Source organism: Miscanthus floridulus, chromosome 8 (genome assembly GCF_019320115.1).
Source record: "Miscanthus floridulus cultivar M001 chromosome 8, ASM1932011v1, whole genome shotgun sequence".
In the NCBI taxonomy this organism is placed as follows: domain Eukaryota; kingdom Viridiplantae; phylum Streptophyta; class Magnoliopsida; order Poales; family Poaceae; genus Miscanthus; species Miscanthus floridulus.
Window position 1 is genome coordinate 32,837,669 of NC_089587.1, and position 22,462 is coordinate 32,860,130.

The window sequence follows — 22,462 nt, forward strand, 5'->3', positions numbered from 1 at the left end:
TTTTTCATATTTGATATTGTTCATCACCAAGGTATTTATAGGGGGTGTCTTCAACACTCCTTCTACATTCCATTTATTACCCCTGGTCTTAGAATTACAAGCAAAATCACTCTTCGAACCTGATAGGGGTACATTGATCATCTTATAGACTTGATTATCTCCACTGAAGTAGCCATGGCATTTGATAGGCTTCATCCACAGATGAAAATCTTCGTCAATGGAGCCTTTGCCACCCAAGCCTTCGTGAGCTTCGTTCGATCCTTGTCTCGGCCAAAGGTGATCAATCATCTTAGACCTCATGTACTAGCTATCTTCGGGATCATTGTCGTTCTCTTCCTCTTCACGACCATCTTCTGAAGGTTCCATTCTTCTTGTATTTGCGATGAAGACATCCTAAAAGTGAAAATGAATCGCTCATATCTGAAGCAATTTAAGGTGTGACTTTAGGGGACTACGCTTTTTTGACTACAAAATTTGTGGAGAGTTCCCACAGTGCTTTATAAATTTTAAAACAGGGGTAGTTACATACTTACAGGGTACAAAAACCAGAAATACAAGCTAATTGATAGCATCAAGCCAAAAGTAAAACGATGATCTAATATCCTCCCTAAAACGCAAAGACTGGAGAAGACCTTGATACTTAAAATTGCTAAATCAGGCATCATGGCTCGGCTGCCTACAATAAAAAAAACCATGTCGTTTCTTAGCTTCCACAATTACCACGCGGCAATGAGCACAACTTTAGTGAAGAAAGACAGGTTTTGTTGGGCTCGTGATTGCGCTAGATGGGGCATCAAACTCAGCAAGGTGTCCCACTATATATCAATCTTGAACCAACAACTTCTCACAAAACCATTTAAAAAAAGGAGCGGCCGATGTCTCCAACTGCTCCCTGATTGCACATAACACATATGACATCTTCTTTCCTGTTACAATGCCTCCTTTGCAACATACTTTTGGTGTTTAATCTGTGCACACAAGCCAGGCAAAGAACTTAATCCTCGGTGTGCATCGAGATCTCCATACGCAGGAGATGGCCGGGTGTTCTTCTATTCCCTAGAATGCTAGCTTTTTAAGTTTCTTCGAAGAGTATGTGCACTGCCCCAAATATAAAACCAGGAGTTCTTTGCGTCTTCATTAAAAGGTATATTGGACAGAAGTTGTTGGAGATTAGGGAACTACGTTAACTAATAGATTGCAACATGTGTGAACTCTCTCCATTTCTATCCAATACTCACCCATTTGTGATTTACAAAATTTCATGTGAATGTCATATTGGTGCAAACACATCTCGATGAATGACAATATTAGTTTAATTTTGCAATAAATTCTTCTATACTGAAACTTTGTGGGGTTATAGCCCATCGCTCGTACCTTCACCAGGTTGAGGGTATTTTCACCAGGGTGAAGGGTAGACTCAGGTGCTAGGCCCGCATAGAAAAGAGAGAGGAGCTAAAGATCAAGGTTCTGAGAATGAGGGGGAATCCTTTTTCCCTTGCCCCTTGGGTTCTATTTATAAGGGAGGTGAAAGGAGGCAATCTTTCTCCCTACCCCCTTCGGTTTGTGAATTACATGGAGGCCCTCAAATCTACTAGGCGTTAGGCCTTTTTACATATGGAAGGCGGTAGGCACAGCCGCCCCTACCCCCATCAAACTTGGAAGTTAAAGTTGTAATTAACATCTTTTAGCAGTACTTCATCTGGTAAAAAATACTTGTCATGTTTGACTTTGCATAGTCTCTGATTTGTATCTTTGACTACTAATTTCTTTTATAAAACATGTTCTTTTCTTTCAAGTTTTATGAGATTTTGTAAATATCCATTTAAAAATGTGCATGACTTACATGTTTATAAACTAAATAATATCAAGTTATAGATGTTTGTAGTTTGTAAGGCTTAGCCACATCTTACCCTAAATGACATATTTGTGTGATCATAAGGTAGAATGTGTCAACTTAAAAATAGACATTTCTTACTACTCCCCCTCCAGAAAACTTGATGTTGATTTAAAAATTGTTTAAGAAAACTTGATATATAGCTCTTGGACACTAGGTTAGGATAATAATAGCTTGAGATTGTGCCATGCATGATGTTAACACTCAAATTTGGCTCATGTTGTATTTTAAGAAAACGTCCAATAGCCAATCCATGTATTATTTTAATTAATAGTTTATTTATTAATTAGCATGAATTAGCTTTAACAAATAGATGTACATGGGTAATTTCCACTGTAGTAATCGAGTCAAACGAGATAGGCCGATACTATGCCAAATTAAAAAAGCTACCGCCTGGGGTTCGAAGCCGCCGCTGCCTAGAGGTCCCTCCTTCTTCCTATAGCAACATCGGCAGTGGTAAGACGGAGAGGTCCCATCTCTCATTTACAGTTAAGCAGTTCTTTAGATTTAGATTTCTTAGGTTTAGTCCAAACAAATATATCTATTAAATCATCACCGATGTGCATGGGTGCTTGTTATCTATGATTACTTTGACGATAGATACAACAAGGTCTTGGTTGTAGGATCGTTTTGATCGGTAACAGTAGGCCAGTTTGTGGTTACTATCTGCAAGTGCAATGGTGACAAGCTTTGATAGAATATTGTTTTTTATTTCATATTTTTGTTATGTGTTATTTGTGGATATGCTTTCCTAAGTTTTAATATATTTCTCCCTTACCTTTGCAAAAAATCAAGTAATTTTCATTGAGCGCTAATTTATTCTAAAAATTATAGGTAAAACCTAAATGGGTCATTTATGCTTAAGTGGAGAGCATCCCAAATATAGAAAATGAAAATGAACTCACTGTGTGATTCATTCAAATTCAAAAAAGGAAAGATAAAATTGAGGTAAATTGGAAGTAAGAAGGAAGATGCAAGAAAGTAAAAATATATCAAATGCATATCTAACTCCGGTGACCTTCTCCACTGTCTTGCAACTCTTCTCCGACCACCTCCACCAACTCTGATGAATTGTACCATCATCGGTGAGCTCCAATTAGGGTTTGGGGGGGGGGGGGGGATAGAGTTTCAGGGTTTGGGGAGGTGTCCAATGGTTGCGGCCTTAGAAGGGGAGGAGGGTCTAGGAGAGGCAGTCGAACCAGTGGTGGTCGCTGTTGAAGGGGTGTTGAGCGACAGCGGGGGACAATTGGATGGGCGGAGCCATCGGCGGGTACAAGGCTCTTTGATTCCTTCTTTGATTCAGATTATTAGCAGAGGGTGGGGGTGGACCGACAGCCAAGGGTGGTGGGCGAGGCCGTCGTTGACTGGATGGTAGGCAAGAACCACCGATTAGGATTAGCGGATGGTTGGGGTGGAGCAACATCGATGGGCACTAGATGGTGCGGCTACTAATAGTGGTGCCACAACTAGAATCTGCAACTTCTCCTAGTGAAATGGGATTCTCCGAGCACCCAACTTTTAGTATTTAATAGGAACACTTCCCCCAACAATTGCTCCCGACGGAGGTTTCTATGTGCGCGCTGTTGGTAGTGTTCTTATTACTGTTTACTGCACTAGCTAGGGGAACTGCACCGATCTGGTAGTGTGCTGCTGGCCGGGTGTAGCGCAGCAGGGTGGGGGCGGAGGTGGGAGAAAGAAGACTCTCTTGTTTTTTTTCTCTCTAAGATAAGCAGATGAGGGGCACTGGACCGAACGTTATCGGAAAGGTCTGTCCACCCAACAACCATGTGTTTTATACAGTTTTAACATATGAATTTTTTTGCGTTATAGAATTAAGATTCAATAGCCTCCACCCTTCTTCTATCTTTAGCCTCCAGCCTTCTTCTCACAAGATCACAGATTCACAGATCACAAGAAATATTTTTTTTTTCTATGAAAGGATAAATCACAGCACAGGAAAAAGCGCTGCATGTTGTCAGAGCGACGTCAGAGCTCTTGGCCGGATTGGATCGATCTTCTCATCCTCTGTGCATGCCAACGTTGCGCTTGGCCAGATTGGATTGGACATAGCGACGGCGCGGGCGGACGTCAGAGCTGCACGTTGCGCGGCGTTAGCTGAACGAAGGGATAAAGAGAGAAAAAATTCATGTGTTTTTTTTGCGCTAAAATATATATGCGTTGTATAGTGTTTCTGTATTGGGAAAGTCCTCTTCTCCTAGTCGCGTCCAAAATTGTAAAGCATCAAGTATTTTAGGGCTGAACAAGCAAAGTTATTTATCACTCCTGTAAGGGAACCGTATCACTCAAGAGGGCCACAACAAGCATCAAGAATATATCTTGTTTATCTGATTCGTAGATGCAGCGCATCGATTCCAGTTAAGCATGCCAATGCAAACTCGATCGTACGTCGTACGCAGAAATGATTGACTATTTGAATGATTGTGATTTTTAGGTTGTTCTGCGTTGTAGTACTAGTTACCAGCAACGGCCAACTCGATGTCGCGGACTTTTGCTGAATTGGAATGATTAAAGCTGTGTCGCTCCTTTGATTTACATGTTGATGATACTACTCGACAATGTGGCATAATTGAATCTTGATGAGCAGGTGAGGATTAATTATTGATTCTTTTTGCGCGGGAAAAAAATATTGGTTCTTCATGGATGTATATTATGTTTTCTCGTCTGTGCTATGTCCCGACAATGGTTGGTTGAGAATATTTCGTTACTGATCGACTTGCACGTGAACTTTGTCCATTTGTAGCGCGCGCTACAATGATTTGGGGGAACAAATTAGCTAGGCAGAGTAAATAAAACAGGATCATGTGTCTCATCTTCTTCTTCTTTTTCTGTTTGCTGAATGACAACGTGAATCACAAGCAAAACAAACTCATAGTTAAAGTGAGAACATGGACAATAAATCTCATGAATTGTTTAATGATTCTTCTATAGGTATTTGATTTATCCACAACTTCTAATACTTATGTCTCATAAGATTTGAGCCTGTGCAGAAGCATTGGTTAATAGACTACTGAGTATGAAAGAAGAAGGTGGGTCATATAAATTTTGACAAAAAAAAATCTGGAGGAGGAAAAAGTTGTATGGGCTAGAATATTGAGAGACATAAGTATTACAAGTTCATATTTAATAACTACAACACTAAATTAAATTACTTATCCTTGCCTGCTCTTTCTCTTTAATTAATTTATTTTCTTACAATGTCCATATAAATACTTTATAATATCTATCTGCTGAGATGAGCTTATCGGCTACTCTATATGTTTTTCCTTTTGTGTGCATGACACTTCCCCAATATACATATATTTAGTTGAAATCTTAGCTTAATGTATGGTACTCATGTCCCGTGGCATTAGAATCTTGATTTTGACAATCAAATTTTAATTGAAGTAGTTGGTCTAATTTTGTAATGGGCATGTCAAGTTGAAATTAACTCGCCTTCTTATTATAACATTTGTGAAGCTCTATTTTGTATTTTTTTATTTAAAATAACAATTTTAGGTCATAGAATACATTGAATGAAAATGATGGCATATATAAATGCCAATTTAAACAAGCATCATACCAGCTTAAAATGAAATCTAGGAGAGACCAATAGTGCTAACCTCATGCCTTCAAAATAGTACTAACCTAAAAAAGTAATTAATATTAAGCCTAACCATCAATGTTTACTCCAAAGAAATGTCAAAAAGCCAAGATATTGACTTTTCTCTATATCAAAATAATTATATGTGATGTAGTTTTTTGTTGACTCTTGTTTATACCCATGTTTTGAAGTCTAATTGTGATTTTACTCTTATTTATCTAACACTGCCAGAAATCCTTAATCACCTTGAGGGCCAATAATTTTTTCGAGTGCCAAAATAAAACTGCCAAGGAAAGTGTAGTTTCCTTGGCTAGGGACGTAGACCTCCAAGAATATACATATTCTTGAGTGCTAAACTAAACTGCCAAGGTAACTGCTCATTTCATTGAGTTCTAGTCCAAGCCACCGAGGTAATTTCATGTTTCCTTGAGTGGTATTACAAACCGCCAAGGTAATTGCTCATTTCCTTGGGTGCTATTTAAAACCACCAAGGTAATTCATATTTATTTGAGTGCTATTCGAAACCGCCAAGGTAATTCATATTTTCTTGGTTGTACTTTGAAACCGCCAAGGAAGTTCTTATAGCTTTGATTTTTTTTTTTGAATTCTGCAAATGACATCTGATGGAGATACGACCCAAACCAAAGTTATAGCATTCAACGAGAACTAAACCTTTTTAGTTCAAACTTTTTACATTTGAAATCGCTTAGAATCTCATATTTTCATACAGGATTCAACAAAGTGAATAGAAAAGAAAAGAATGATTCAATCATAAATTACGTTGAGATGTAGTGGTAAGTGTGCTTCATGTGGAGCCTCAAGTCACAAGTTCGATTTCCAGGAGAACATGAAAAGGGCTTTCACTGAGCCAAAACCGCTAAGAAAAATAACTCCCCTTTATCCTATATCCTTAACAAAATTTGCTTGATTGTTTATAGCTACGGATTATTTCCTTGGCAAATTTTCCTTGATGATTTTTGGCATTCAATGTAATTCAGGGTTCTGTAGTGTAAGCGTAAGTTTATATTTTGCTCCTATTTTTTTGTAACGAAGGCAGAGTTGGCCCTTGTTCCGTTTAGAGGAGTTAACATAGTTAGTTCAACTAAAAAGACTAGTTTTCATGTGAATTTGCTCCTAGGTTTTTTAGTACTCTATGATTTTAACTTCTATTTTGACATTAAATGTTTGGATAGCATTTTAAAATAATCTTTACAGCGAAACTTGCAAACATTCTAAATGGAAACAAAGTTTAACATGTTGCCTATGCTTAATGAACCATGGGCTGAAGCTGGGAGGGTTAGGATATAAGGTTAGGGAGGTTTCATTTTTTATTTTTAGTTGTCTCTAATTTATTTATTTATTGGACCTTGAGCTAGCATTGTCTAGAACAGGGGCAAATGATGGATTCACAGAAAACTAGAGTAAAATCACAAAGTTGAAAAAAAAAACAATAGTAAAATCACAAGCAAAGGCAAGAACATCACTCTCCCTGGTTGTTTATTAAAAAATAAAGAGTGCTTAGCATTATACTATCAGTGTAGATGTCATAGATGCCTCAGGCAAGATGTATAATTTTATATAATAAAGTAACAACTCACATAAATGATTGCCATGGATACTTTATAATTTTAAATTAATTAGCTGCTAGCGTCATCATGGATATATGAGTCATCGAACGAACTTTCACCATTTTCTGAAAAAAAAAGAAATAAGGTGGTAGTGTTGAACGGAGCACACTAAATTTCACATAAAAGATACTTGTAGATATTTGATGACATAATTGGAAGTGCCAAGATACGCCTACGTACGTGGCCTGTATGCCATCGATAGGATATTTGGCATTTGCAGGCCGACGGGGACGTATACCCGGATCCCAAAAGGTTGACGACAGTCGCGCACACGATGCCGTCCCACTTCAGCTACGCTACTACTAGGTGGTCCCCACCAGCTGGAGCTGGGCCCTCACTTGGAGCACCATGCATGGTGCGTCTCACCAGACGTACGCGCACACATGCATGTTGCCATGTTGTACCACTGGCTATGGCATCCACCATCCAGCCGTAGTCGTAGTACGATCTAAAGGCAAGATAGATAGAGACATGTATAAATAAATAGATAGAGTAGTTAATCGATGAGGTCGGCCCTGCAGTTGAAGTGTTTAATAACTGAGCAATGCAATGCAATTTGATGGTGCCACGCCATGCGCGCTCACGGACTGGGAACTCGATCTGCCGCCCTGTTGCGTGTCGGCCCACGCATGTAACCACCGCAATCCGCCACTATATAGAGCTCAGGGGCGTAGCAGTGCTGGGACGGACTCCATCGACAGACAGCAGCTCAGTCCGAGGCATTGTACTGGCTGGTTGGCTAGCTAAGCTATAGCTGCTGCTACCACTCCCATTCTTCCCAATCCCAAAGTCGAGCAACTAGCTAGCTAGGGGACGACAGCGAGCACAGCTTCCATGGCGCCGGCGGCCTTGTTGTTGACGCGAACTGCGGCCGCGGCAGTGGCCGTGGCGTGCGTGCTGGCGCTCGGCGCCATGGCGCAGCTGTCGCCGACGTTCTACGACGCGAGCTGCCCCAACCTGCAGGCCATCGTGCGCTCCGGGATGGCCGCCGCCGTGCAGCAGGAGCCGCGGATGGGGGCCTCCATCCTCCGCCTCTTCTTCCACGACTGCTTCGTCCAGGTATCTAGTGTACTAGCTATCAGCAGTGTACGTCGCGGTCCAACTCCATTGGAGTAGCTAGTACTCAATTCGCACGGTTAATTAGTTGCTGCATTACCACATCTGACCGATGAATGCTGTCGGTCTCGTGCTGCCGGCATGCACGGCTCGTGCACAGGGGTGCGACGCGTCCGTGCTCCTCGACGACTCGGCGACGCTGACGGGGGAGAAGAACGCGGCGCCCAACGCCAACTCCCTGCGCGGCTTCGAGGTCATCGACGCCGTCAAGTCCCAGGTGGAGGCCGCCTGCCCCGGCACCGTCTCCTGCGCCGACATCCTCGCCCTCGCCGCGCGCGACGGAGTCAACCTGGTCAGTGAACCAACCAACCTGTGCAGCTGCTTGTTGCCACTGCTGGCACTACACCACCTGCCGACACCCCGTACCGTACTGCTTGCTGCCACCATGCATGCATGTCCATCATCAGTCAGTAAAAAAAAAGAAAGCATCTTGGATTCTTGATCGATAGCCATGCATGCATGCAACTCGGCTCGATCGGTCCCGTCAAACAACAAGCTGAGCACCGTGCGGGCCAGCCTTCACCAACCGCTTAGCCCGGGGCCGGGGCTAGCACGACGGATGCTTCCTCATCTGATCGATTTCTTCCCCCGTTTATTTTGTCGTCAAACGCTCAGTCGCACATGTGGCTACTCAACGTCGGTAGCTGTTCTCGTGCATTTCGCTGACATGCATGACAAACAATGCACTGCAGCTGAGCGGGCCGACGTGGACGGTGCAGCTAGGCCGCCGCGACACGCGCACGGCGAGTCAGTCGGCGGCGAACAGCAACCTTCCCTCGCCGTCCTCGAGCGCGGCGACGCTGGTGTCGGCGTTCGCGTCCAACGGGCTGGACTCGCGGGACCTGGTGGCGCTGTCGGGCGCGCACACGATCGGGGCCGCGCGGTGCGCGAGCTTCCGTTCCCGTATCTACAACGACACCAACATCAACGCCGGGTTCGCGGCGAAGCGGAAGCAGATCTGCGGGCCGCAGGCGGGCGGCACCGACGGCAACCTGGCGCCCATGGACGCCATGAGCTCCGTCAAGTTCGACAACGGATACTTCCGCAACCTCGTGTCCCAGTTCGGCCTGCTCCACTCCGACCAGGAGCTCTTCGGCGCCGGCGGTGGCGTCGACTCCATCACGGCGGGGTACGCGCGCAACGGCGCCGCGTTCTCGAGGGACTTCGTCACGGCCGTTGTTAAGATGGGCAATATCAGCCCGCTCACCGGCTCCAGCGGCGAGATCCGCGCCAACTGCCGGAAGCCCAACTAGACATCAGTCAGTCGGTCAGTCAGCGGCAGACTGGCAGTGCTTGCTGCTGGAGTGCTGGTGTGGTCTTCTTCGAGATTCGTGCTGACGGATGGACGGATGGCCAGCTAAGAGGAGTGTGGCTTTTTTGCGTGGAAAGTGTGGAGTGCGTTGGAAGGGAGCGGCGGAGACGATGATGATTTGAAGGATATTTGGTAGGTGGAGCGCCGCTGTCAGGACTCAGGAGGATATGGGAGGGTGGGCCCAGCGTGCCGTGACACATCGATCACTGCATGGCCATTGCTGCTTTTCATTCATTTTTTTATTTATTTTATTTTATTTAGCCGCATTATTCTTTTCTTTTCTTTTCTTTGTACCACGATTTTAGCCTGTAAGTTTGTACGTCCATTGGGCGATTCATGATTATTTTTCAGGGACAAGGACACGAATAAGAACCGATGACATGTGTTATTTTTTTTTCCCACAAGCAATTTACAAATGCAATGCGTACACAATCTTACTATAGGAATCCTGCTTCCAAAAGACGGGCAGCGGATCGGGCCACGTCACCCGTTTACTCGCTAGCCGTTAGATCGAGCGTTCATGCGATCTGGTCCGTCCGATTGCGGGTCGGTTCGGGCGTCGACCCGTAAAGCCACGAACCTTCCCGAGGGTTGCCAGTCGTGCAGAGGAAACAGAGCCGCGACCTGGCCATCCTCCGCCGCCCCCGCACCTCCCTCGTCCCGACGCCCCACACCTCCCTCATCCCGATGCGGCCCGGTGGGCCAGCAGCCCCAGCGCGGGCGGGGTGCGTGCGCGTCGTTCCCGGTGACCCTGGCGCAGGCGAGGTACGAGCGCGGCAACCCCGGCCTCTTCGGTCTCGGACATCCCAGCGCGGGTGGAAGCCCCAGCGGCCCCTGTGACCCCAACGCGACCGGCGTTGCGCGCGTGGCGGCTCCGGCCATCCTGGAGCGGGCGGTGAGCGCAAGCACGGTGGCTAAGGCCACCCCGGCGCGGGCGTGAAGCTCGAGCGCTGCAGCCATGGCGGCCCCCCTCCTCCCACGGCGACCCTGGCACGGCGTCCCCGTCGGTGGAGCGCTCTGCCCTCGCAATGAAGCTCGGTCCGCGACTCAACTGCGCGGCACGTCGATGCCCTGCTCCGCTCCCTACTCAGCTGCCCAAAAGGGAGCAGCAGCCAGCTCCTCAGGCAGGCCTTGCGTCTCCTTGGCCTGTGGTGCGGACGCGGCGCACCAGCGAGGCGGCGAGGCGATGCGAGCACGGCCGCCCGACCGTGGCGCGGGATGGCCACCGGCGAAGCCAGCATCCACGTGGGAGCCCTCCTAAGTAGGGCAGGTGCGCATGGGAGATTTCCTCTGACCTCCGTGTAAGCATAACATCGAACATCTCCCTTGCACTATTGATGTGCCTCTATCTCTTGGCTGTGCAGGAAAAGGCAGCTTCTCGCTGGCCTCTCGTCCACAGGAAGACTTCACATCTTCCAACTTGGATGTGTACGGTATGTCGTCATTGTACCTACAACTTTCTAAGCATCATCGCAGCATGGTGTTTCATGTGGAATTTGGGATTAGTACTGTTTGTGTATAACGATCTCTTATATTCTACCCTGCTTGATATGCTACTGAAGAAATGCAATGGGGTATAATACAGAGCCTTGCGAACATTTTTATTCCATCCACCCTTTTCATACCTGTTATATACATGGCTAGATGTGAAAACAATTCAAATTTGACTTAGCAAACCAAGTTTGTAAAGCTGTGCTTGTGGTTTTCTGAACTCATGATCATCCACAAAATCACTTAAAGCTTATGACTCTTGTGTTTCAAGCTCCCTGATAAATGATACTATTTCATGTCATGTGTGTGCTGCTTATATTTTATTCACTGAATGGAGACATCACTATTTATGCAGCCCTTTCTATCAGATAGACACTAGAGGGCAAAACGAAAATAAAATGTTGACTGCAAGAGGGTGCCATAGCTGCCCTGTTGTGTAAGCATCTTATCTATCACTGACGATAACGTAAGACACCGAAAGTGACACTGTACTATATTTTCTCATGATATCTATCTTTTTAGTGATATTTTTTTTAGATTTGACGTAATCCTTCTCATATGAATTCTTTTGAAACGTAAAAGAGGGAAGACAGTAATTAGCAAATCACAAACATGCAAGTATGATCAAACTTCCTGAATTATAGTTAGGATACCTTCTTATGGCCATGGTGAACGAACAATGATGCATTAATTACGTATGGTGCAAATCTTTTATACTCCTGAAGTAATTATATTTTATTCTTCATAAAAAAAGATCATGATAGAAACTTAGGAGCATATTCTTCTGCCTCTGACCAGAAATTTTAACTCTTTACCGGTGTCTACGCCTCACGCTCATAAATAATCCTATATATTTTTGTTATTTCAGAATTAACAATGAAAAGTTGTGTTCTATGCAACTCTAAGGATTTATATCCTATGTCAGAAGTTTCTGCTAAAAAGTTGCTTGAACAGGTCTTGATCGATCTTGTATATTTTTGCAGTGAAAATTTTGATTAAGATCATCCTAATTCCTACTCCATTGGCTGATACCTGAAAAAGGTGAATGGTTGAAAACTGACCACTGAAGGTGGTATTCTGAAATTACATAGTGCAGGAAGCTGAAGAACTTTGTCAAAGTAGAACTGAAAACTAGAGATAGTTGTACTCCATCAGATTTGTCAATAGTAGTTGTGAAAACTTAACCACGCCTCCAAATAAAACTCTACATATATCATACTTCAAAAATCAACAGTTATTGTCATTTGTTATTGAGTGCACACCTCTTCTTTCCTAGTTTTGACTCTGCAGGGAGTTCTGTTAATTGTTCCAGAGGCACGGTAGAATAAAAACCGATATAGTTTCTGATGGCAAGCTGAATTTTAATGTGACTACTATAACAATACTAATTATTAGAACATGTACTATATCTTTACTCAATATATCCTCCTGGTGATAATTTTCCCTGAATAGTTGTTTTACATGGAGCCTATGTTTCACATGTAATTTCTGGTACCAGAATTGGGATAGAAAGAAATCATTGCTTCGTTCAGTTTTATTACCATTTCAGATTCATCTTAATCGTAAGATGCAAAAGGTCTAACCTTGCTATCTCATAATTTGTACACATTGACAGTATATTTTGTACTATACAGGAAAAAAGAAGGAGTGCATGAAATTATTAACATGCCAGTTCTTTCCATTCTCCAATCACAGGTCACAGCAATTGCTAAGCGTTCTTTCTTTCACTTGCTCATGGCTTTCCTTTTCCCATTTGGCTCTTCCTTTTCAATTTTCATTTTCTCTTAACCTTCCATATGCTAAAACGTGCATGGGTGACTTCAGATTATCCAAGACACAGGAACATAACCAGTCATAGAGTTCATTCAAGAATGGACTCACATCATAGGCTGGTCAAACACGGGTAGGCACGCGGCAACGCCGTGCGTAGTTTCTAGTGGCACTCGGATCCTAGGCCGGGAAAACACGTCGCTTCCTAATACAACAAATGCTTAAGGGCTTCTTCGGTTACTCTGGAATAGACTAGGAATCAATCGAGCTTCATCAAACTTATACAAAATTAGCTAACAATCAATTGGAATCTTTCCATGGCAAGATTCCTGGAGAACCGAACGAGCCCTAAGTCGTTTTATGACTGAACAACAAATGCTTTAACTTGTTTTCATGCATGATCAAAACCGGAGGTTGTACATCAATCGGGCTATATATGATTTTTTTATTTCTAACACTTTTTGAAACTATTTTCAAATATGATGCTATTTAATTTTTATTTTCAAATCTAACACTTTTGACCGCGTATATTGCCATGGCGCGGCCAAACAACCCTAACTACTTAACCAATCCCTAAACCTAAAGTCCTAACTAACAATAACCTAAACCCTAAACCCCTAATCCTAACTAACAAAAACCTAAACCCTAAATTACTAACCAAACCCTAAACCCAAAATCCTAACTAACAAAATCCTAAATCCGAACTACCTAACCATACCCTAAATCCTAACTACTTAGCTATACCAAATTGCTAACACTAATCAATTGATTCAAAAATTAATCACCAAAATAAGGGTCTTGGAGGGGGGAATACCTTAGCAACAATGGGGAGAGCTCCTAGGGGTTAGCCCCGATGATGGAGAGGGCCATCGGCGTCCTCACTGGCCGCGGCGGTGGCCGAACGGCCGGCCACTAAGGGAGGCGGCGCGGGCGACCAAGGGGCTAACCCCCAGCCTATTAGCAGGGGAATGGGGAGAGAGGCAGGTAGGGAGGCATGGCCGACGGTGGAGGAGCCAAGGGTGGGGGCGACGGCACGGGCGACGGGCGCGGGCGGGCGTCTAGTTGCGGTGGGCGCGTGAAAGGGATAGAATGGAGAGAGAGAGGGAAGAGGAAGCCGCGTCATGGGCCTGTACTAGGCCCTGCCGCGCCTTGCGGCGTGGCGCAGCAGCACCTGCCACATCACCAATCAGCAGCCCGATTACTGCCACGTCAGCAGCTTTGCCGCGTCGCCATGCATGGCGCGTCAGTGTTGTTTGGGCGCGCCATGGCAATAGACGCGGCCAAAAGTGTTAGATTTGTAAATAAAAATTAAGCAGTGTCAGATTTGAAAATAGTTTAAAAAAGTGTTAGAAATAAAAAAATCCTATATAGCACAAATATAGTTGCACATTGTAAGTGCATCTAGCCCTTTAGTGGGTTTTGGTAAATTGAATGACAACACAATTAAAGGTCTAATAAGTTTGCTAAGTATTGAACAGGAAATTGAGTCTATTGCATATACTTGTGGGTTGTGTATTAACAAGTACAAGGTTCAACTAGTAGGCAAACTTGATGATATGCCACATTGTGTTAAAGTGAATGCCAAACTGTGTATTGTTGTATTGGAAGTTTATGGAAGCAGTCTAGTTCAAGCAAAAGACAACAATGCAAATGGAATCAATGAAATGGCTTCTATGTTGTGGGATATTATAGCATCATGTGAAAGCAAACATACTTGGTAAATGACAATGTATAGTGGATATAAGTCAGTCTCTACATTGGTTTGCTTACATGGATGAATATATGAAAGATCAATTGGAATGTCAAGCCAAAATGAGAAGGGAATAAGAAATCATGAATTAGCTTGACCATATTGATGTTGATCCATGTATGTCTCTATGCGAGACAGACTGAAGCTTAATTGATCTCAACATTCATATCTAGAAAATATTCAAGTAAGGATCAAAATATTGAGAAATGTTTTTCAATGGATGCTTAATATAATACGACTTAAGTATGGCTTGATAGGGTAAAGATAGCAAGGAAAGGGCTTCGAGGTACTAAGTGAAGGTGAAGGACAAGCGATGGCTTGGCGACCGAGGTACCATGGCTAATGTGAAGAAGGGAGTACTTGCATTGAGTCGAGGTACTAATCAAGCTACGAGGAGTCATATTGTGTTGAGGATCAAATCATTAGTGGAAGTGACTTAAAGCCATGAAGGTGAACTCATATATATGGAAATGGTTTAAGTCACATAATCAAGGTATAATGAGAATGAGGAAAACATATTCGATAATAGAAGTTTTCAATTGCCAAATGAAGTGGTAACCAACTCAAAGGCATTTATATTCTTTCATGCTTTGAATTTGAGTTTAGGAAAAGTCGTACTATAAAGAGGGATTCTAGTACAGTTGGTCAACTGTGCAACCAGATGCTCAAAACTACAGATCTATATCCTCTTACCCAGCCAAAGCAGCCAGCCAAAAATCTCCAGATTCTATCTATTTTGGCTAGGGCGGCAGTGCCGCCCATAAACGACCGTTGGGATCCAAGAGGTATAAATACCATTTGGGCCGGCCCACAATGGATAGCCTTCTTCTCCAACGGTTCAGTTCGAAACTAAATAGACCAAAGCTCACCTCTCTCTCCTCAATTGTTGCTCCTTCATCCCTCAAATAAATCCATGATTCCAACCATCAATTCTTGAGAGAAAAGGCAGCAAAACTCGATTGGAGAGAAGATACACTGATTCCCAAAGTCTAAGAGCATTTGGTTTATGTTTGGCCGGCGGTTCTAGGGTTTGTTACTCTTGGAGCTTGCTCCTAGCCGGCTAGGTGTCGCCCTTGTGCTTGTTAACTCATGTGGCAGCCTTGGGAGGTTTATAACCTCATCCCACAGCTAAGAAATTACCCCTCACTTCAAGAGTTCATTCTCTTTATTTGAGAACGAGGGCAAGGCAAGCCTTGGTGGCGAGCCAATTCTTTTGTGGATGCCTCAACAATATGGACTTAGGTAAGCCTTGGTGGCGAGCTGAACCACAGGATAAATTTTGTGTCTCGCGTGCTTCACTTTGTGTTCTTGCTGGTTCAGCTCTTTACTAGCTATTGTTAGAGTTTGGTAGCTCGATCCTCTCTTGTGTGAGATTTCTGTGGTATCCATTCTTCAAACTGGATTTTGTCTTTCTGTTGCAGGATTGAGCAGTTGAGAGGGTCATGTTACTATCTGTGAAATCTCAACACTATCTGCTTTATTTTTGAAGAGCGGCAGTGCCGCCCTATAAGGCCGGCAGTGCCGCCCTCTGTTCTAATAGAGTTTCGAGTTGAATTTTTACAGGCCTATTCACCCCCCCTCTAGGCCTCCTAAGCGACATCAAGGTCCTTTCACACATCGATCATGCGCATAATAATCAACAACAGAATTGGTAGTTAGTATAGATACTAGTTTTCAAGTGTTGGTACTTAGTAGTGCGTAATACGACGATTTCGATGACTTGATGAAGTTTTCTCAAATGCTTTTATGGATGGATTGTTGTGTTCGAGTTTTTTACTGAGGAATTGTTAGGAAAGAAGATGGTATGTTTGAGGATATGGAAGAAGAATTGAAATGGTTTGATGAACCTCCTAGCTTTAGCGACCTTTGTGTCTGTTTGAATACAAAGTTTGACGGTGATTTCACACTGAAGGAGAGGTTTGATAGTGGAAATACTAGGGCACACTATGTCCTGATGCCCTTGCGCGACCGTGCTCACTGGTCCCGCTACAATAGGGTGATCTATGGTTTCAATGTGCCCATGGATGAGGTGGTGGTGGAGAATGGGTATAGGATGCAGGGTCTCTAGGACGGGCCATCCATTAACGGTGTTGGAGGCAATGAACAAGAATTGGGGGTCAAAGGGGAAGCAACTCAGGGTAACATGGATTTGGATGGTCACTTGACGCAGGAGCAGTTTCATTCAACTCTAGTACGCTGTATAAGCAATGACTTCGATGTGAACGTGTTCGAATGGAAAGAAGAGGAGGAGGATATGATCGATGATGTAGTTAGCAGTGATTCAGACGATTCGGATGATGACCAAGAAGGTAGAGATGCTATGCCAACACCGGTTGATGCCACGCCGGTACCGATTCATGATATGCCATTACCAGAACCAACTGAGGTACTTCATGCTATGCTGGCTCAGGGTAGACTAGTCAAGATTTATCAGAGGATGATACCCCCTATGATTCAACGTTGCGACCAACTCGCGTTCTGTGCTCATGTAACTTTTTCTACTAAAACCTTGCATGGGCCACCTTTGCGGCATGGTCCTCGCTGCATCCAATCTCTTCATGTATAAAATGCAACCAGTTAGCAACGCGATTATATAACATTTAAAAGCAGGCAACGAAAATAACAAGGCTTTCAATCGCTCACTAACACACAATGCAACAACATAATTCTTCAAGACCTACATCTGTACTCTTATCTTCTCCTTTGCCTCCTTCCTTGCCCTCTCCTCCTCTAACGCCCTCCGTCTCTCCAACCCCCATTTGTCAAGCCTAACACCGATCGGGTTACGAACACCGCGCTGTCTAGCAAACTCACGCATGTTCTTCTTCCGCTGTTTAACGAAGAGGTCGACATACTGAGGTCCATATCCCCTCTTTCGTATAATTACTTGCCTCTCCTTCAGTTCATCCAAGAACTTAGCTTGACCATCATAAGATTCCCACTTGCATTTTCTAGTGCTCTGTTCAAACGAAAAATTAGATCATAAGTCTGTGCAGAAGATAACAAATACGATTTCATGTTTCCCAGAATAGTAACCAACCTCATCATAGTCAACTATGTTTCCGCACCAATAGCCTATTCCAAGCTCCGAAGGGACTAGGCCGTAGTTGCCTTTAACACCACATTCGCACATGACAGGAGGTGCTTCGGTGATTATCCTTTCTTTCTTCTTTTCCTTTGCCTTTGGCGGCTCCTGCCATTGATTCTTAGGACCATATAGCCACTTCTTGAAATGACACTTCGCAAATGCAAACACCTAAAAGAGGTGACATTAGTACATGAACACCATAGCTCAATATTTCAACAGATACACTTCCCACTTACTTCATGCTTGTTTGGACACACAAACTCCAACATATTCTCAGGGTTTATCACGGCTCGATCTCTGCAATCGTACAGAGGAGGTTCCTCGAGACGTCTAACTGCGGCTAAATGCTTCTCCTTGGCCTTCATTGGTGGGGGTTAGGGGGAGGTGGAACCCACCGCTCGAAGTGCTCACGTTGATGTCTCCCTCTCCACTAATCGTCGAAAAGGAGATACCTTGGATCAAACTTGTATGGACCGTCGATCCACTGAAAGAAAAAGCACATCTCATGGGCCTACACAACAAGATTCCAACAAAATATTAGTAACCTACTAACACAAATGAAGAAAAAAAAGGTACGGAAAGAATCACTTACATTAAAACGACTGTCTGTGTAGAAGCAACGCGTCGCTGTGTCCGGATATCTTGATTAAAACACGTTGACCGGGAAACTACAGTCATAGTTAGGGACAGGAAGGTCAGGAGGGACGGAGACATCTTTGCTAGACGCGTCGGTGTATAATTCTCTAGGATGACCCTATTTTCGCCACAACTACTCCCGATACATGTCTTACATCTAATAAAATGGTTGTAATTTAACATCAATTAAAACATTGTAAATTAATGTAAAGGAAAACCATTTGTATTACAACTAAAATAATATAATCAACACTTATAGGAACAAAAATAAACCTTACACTAAACATGGTAAACATACTTCTAACTAACTAATTAACCTTAACATTAACAAAGTCAAACTAATATCTTCCTTCAAATCCTAGCCCATAGTTCCCAAATATAATTTTCCTCCAAACCCTAACTACCATTCATAATCTTTGAATCCACCATTCAAACGACAAATAAGAGCATCATTACCGTGACCGAGGCCGAGGAGAAGCTTGGGGGAAGGGAGGGAGGGAGGGAGGTGGGCAGGGAAGGCCGGGCGACGATAGCCCTTGGGAGAGGCGGGAGGGGGCGGCGCGGTCGCCCTCCACCTTTGTTCGAAGTAAGGTAGAGAGAGGGAGGGAGGCTCGCGGCGCGACATGTAGTCGGCGCTGCCGCGCCAGGATCTGTGACGCGGTAGTGCCTGCCATGTCACCGGTCAACAGCCTGGTCGCTGCCACGTCAACAGCTTTGCAGCGCCGCTATGCATGGCACGTCAGCGTTGTTTGGCCGCGCCATGGCAATAGGCACGGCCAAAAGTGTTAGATTTGTAAATAAAAATTAAACTGTGTTAGATTTGAAAATAGTTTAAAAAAATGTTAGAAATAAAAAAAAATTCCTATATAACACAAATATAGTTGCACATCGATCATGCGCGTAATAATCAACAACAGAATTGGGCAGGTGCAACCGTGCAACTACGTACGTGCCACTAGCTAGCTAGCAGTAGCACCATGCACCATAAATGGCACAGCTGCTTCCTGCATTCGACGGTTGACGTGAGATCTCTCTCGGTCATGACCAAAATGTGGCATCCGTACCCTATCACAAATTCACAACTCACACGAACCGACGACGCACCCGGCCGGTCGTCGTCGGAATCAGAGTACGGCAAAATGTGATTAGCGGAGGTTCTCGTTACGATGATGTGATTTTGCGTTGCTGCCCTTGTGTAGCAGTTGGTTGCCGAACATCTATCACATATTCGCATTGGTCAGACAGATCGAGGTGATTGTGGCGACTGTTTTGCTCAGCGGAAGCTTTGGTTTGGTTTTTCAGTTGGAAAAAGTCCTCTAGACCCCTTCGACATTCGATTTCTGTCTTTCATATATAAAATTCATTTTTTTAACCCCTCAACTTTTAGAACAGTTCGTTTTTTTTCACCCTGAGTAGTTTGAATGGCAGTTTTTTCTAACATGGCACCACGTCAGCTGCCCCACGAGATGCCATGTCAGCCATGGTGGGTGTAAATTGAACTATGTTAAAAGCCGAGCAGATAAAAACAGACCAAAAATATCTTATTAAAAAAGTTATCCAAAAGTGAATCAAAAATATTTTTACAAATTATCCAAATACTTGTTACATGGAAAAGTAATGCAAATGAAGATCCTAAAATCTGATTTAAATATTTGAAAACTTCTAGAAACTTTGTTTTAGCTTAATTTTTCGAGCTAAAACAAAGTTTCTAGAAGTCCATGGGGATTCAAATAATTTCAAGCTTATGATGGCCAACTGCCCCTGCTGTGGTTGTCCCACTCCCACCCCAAGATGCATCTGCACTCTGCAGGCGCCAGCGCCGTGGGCTTTCGGAGCACACAGGCACACAGCACAGGCGCACAGCAACCCAAAATGATCACCCTTCCCAACTGGACTGGGCCTCAATGTGCCCGTCCGTTGAGGCCTTGAGGGATTTTATATGCTGGACACGAGCCCAAACCCATAATAAGCCATCGATGCCTCCCGTGTTGTCGCAACTCGCAACTGCATTATTTGCTGCATAGTTTTTTCCCGGCAGTGCGACGCGACGTGGCGCCACCCAACCCCACCATCACCAGGCGCGGCACCGCACCCACCGCTCGCCTCAGTGCCCGACACGGACCCTGGACTCAACCCGAGGGAATGGAATGGACGGCTGGCCGGTTCGCGCTAGATTCCATTCCGCCCGTCCCGGCCCACGCGCGCCGGACGCAACGCACGGCCACCATCATTCGCACGTTTACCGCCACTATGGACGTACTAGTCGGTGGCAGTGCGCCAGCGCCCCCACTCAGGCACTGCCGCAGTCCGCCGGCTAGTACTAGCTGACGACAGGCTGTAGCTTCGTCTCATCATCTTTTATCCCCTCCGACAGGTCACCGCTGTAGGCTGTGATGGCGAGACGGCTGCAGCTCCTGCCGGCGCTCGTCCTGCTCGTCGCCGCCGCGCTCGCGGGCGGCGCGGGAGCGCAGCTCTCGGCGGGGTTCTACTCGTCGAGCTGCCCCACCGTGGAGGGCGTCGTGCGCCAGGCCATGTCGCAGGCCGTCATGAACAACTCGCGCAGCGGCGCCGCCATGCTCCGCCTCTTCTTCCACGACTGCTTCGTCAATGTGAGTGTGAGCTAGAGCGACCGGCAACCCGCAACCGCTAGGCACGCATGCTATGCTTATGCACAAGCGTCTCGCTGCTGCACATGCGTTCATTTAATACTGTAATTCGATCGTTCCTTCCCAGGGCTGCGACGCCTCGCTGCTGCTGGACGACACGCCCACCACGCCCGGCGAGAAGGGCGCCGGCGCCAACGCCGGCGGCTCCACCGTCGGGTTCGACCTCATCGACGCCATCAAGACGCAGGTCGAGGCCGCCTGCCCCGGCACCGTCTCCTGCGCCGACATCCTCGCCCTCGCCGTGCGCGACGCCGTCAACCTGGTCTGTTCGTCCCGTGCTCTCTCTCTCTCTCTCTCTGCCTTTCCCATCGATTATTCTCTCTCTGCTCTGCGGCGTGCCGCCCCGAGAACTAGACTAAACGACGGCGTGTGCAGCTGGGCGGCCCGAGCTGGGCCGTGCCGCTGGGCCGGCGGGACGCGCTATTCCCGAACAGCACGGGCGCGGGGACGGACCTCCCGGGCCCGGACTCCGACCTGGACGGCCTGGTGGCGGGCTTCGCCGCCAAGGGCCTGACCTCGCGCGACCTCGCGGCGCTGTCGGGCGCGCACACGGTGGGGATGGCGCGGTGCGCGAGCTTCCGGACCCGCGTCTACTGCGACGACAACGTCAGCCCGGCGTTCGCGGCGCAGCAGCGGCAGGTCTGCCCGGTCCCGGCCGCCTCGGGGGCCGGCGACGACGCGCTCGCGCCGCTCGACTCGCTCACCCCGGACGAGTTCGACAACGGTTACTACCGGAGCCTGATGACCGGCGCCGGCCTGCTGCACTCGGACCAGGAGCTCTTCAACAACGGGGCACTCGACTCGTTGGTAAGGCTCTACGGCACCAACGCCGCCGCCTTCTCGTCGGACTTCGCCGCGTCCATGGTCAGGCTCGGGAACATCAGCCCGCTCACGGGTTCCGCGGGGGAGATCAGGCTCAACTGCAGGACAGTGAATTCGTGATTTCAGAGGAATGCGAATTTCACTTTTTAATTGATTTGGTTCGGTTCGATTCGACGAATGAAGTGTAACATGGCAATATAATGGCAGTAACTAGAAATAGGTATTTCGATTCGAATGATTCGATTCCATTCGATTCCATCATTGAATTGATACTGTTCTTTTTCCCACAAGGAGCTGTAGAGTTTCCATTTCTGCCGGTTCGCAGCCGGCCAACAGGGTTTTTCGCTTACAATAAATTAGGACCAACCAAATTTATCAGCCTACAACGCTCACAATAAATTAGGATCAGCCGAATTTATCAGCCTACAAACTAACCACCGAACGGGCTCAAAGATTTCGACTTTCGAAAGCGACGTATGTACGTTCTCTGGGAAATATAACTAGGCATTTTCTTATTTACTTCGCTTGAGTATTATCAGTGATCGGTGGCAACTTGGGCCTCATCCTTTCGAATGGTCGAAAGCGACGTATGTACGTTCTCTGGGAAATATAACTAGGCATTTTCTTATTTACTTCGCTTGAGTATTATCAGTGATCGGTGGCAACTTGGGCCTCATCCTTTCGAATG

The 22,462-nt window shown here is 45.6% G+C and overlaps 2 protein-coding genes across 2 annotated transcripts; both read left to right on the top strand.

Annotated features, from left to right (window-relative positions):
* Window positions 1-7,785: 7,785 nt before the first annotated feature.
* Window positions 7,786-9,940, top strand: LOC136471522 (peroxidase P7-like). Its single transcript, XM_066469251.1, has 3 exons — window positions 7,786-8,182; window positions 8,340-8,531; window positions 8,932-9,940. The coding sequence occupies exons 1-3, from the start codon at window positions 7,958-7,960 to the stop codon at window positions 9,490-9,492; spliced, it is 978 nt and encodes a 325-aa protein (XP_066325348.1). The 5' UTR covers window positions 7,786-7,957; the 3' UTR covers window positions 9,493-9,940.
* A 10,619-nt stretch (window positions 9,941-20,559) lies between these two features.
* On the top strand, window positions 20,560-22,014 carry LOC136471523 (peroxidase P7-like). The gene is made up of 3 exons (XM_066469253.1): window positions 20,560-20,895; window positions 21,020-21,214; window positions 21,328-22,014. The coding sequence occupies exons 1-3, from the start codon at window positions 20,680-20,682 to the stop codon at window positions 21,892-21,894; spliced, it is 978 nt and encodes a 325-aa protein (XP_066325350.1). The 5' UTR covers window positions 20,560-20,679; the 3' UTR covers window positions 21,895-22,014.
* Window positions 22,015-22,462: the final 448 nt, after the last annotated feature.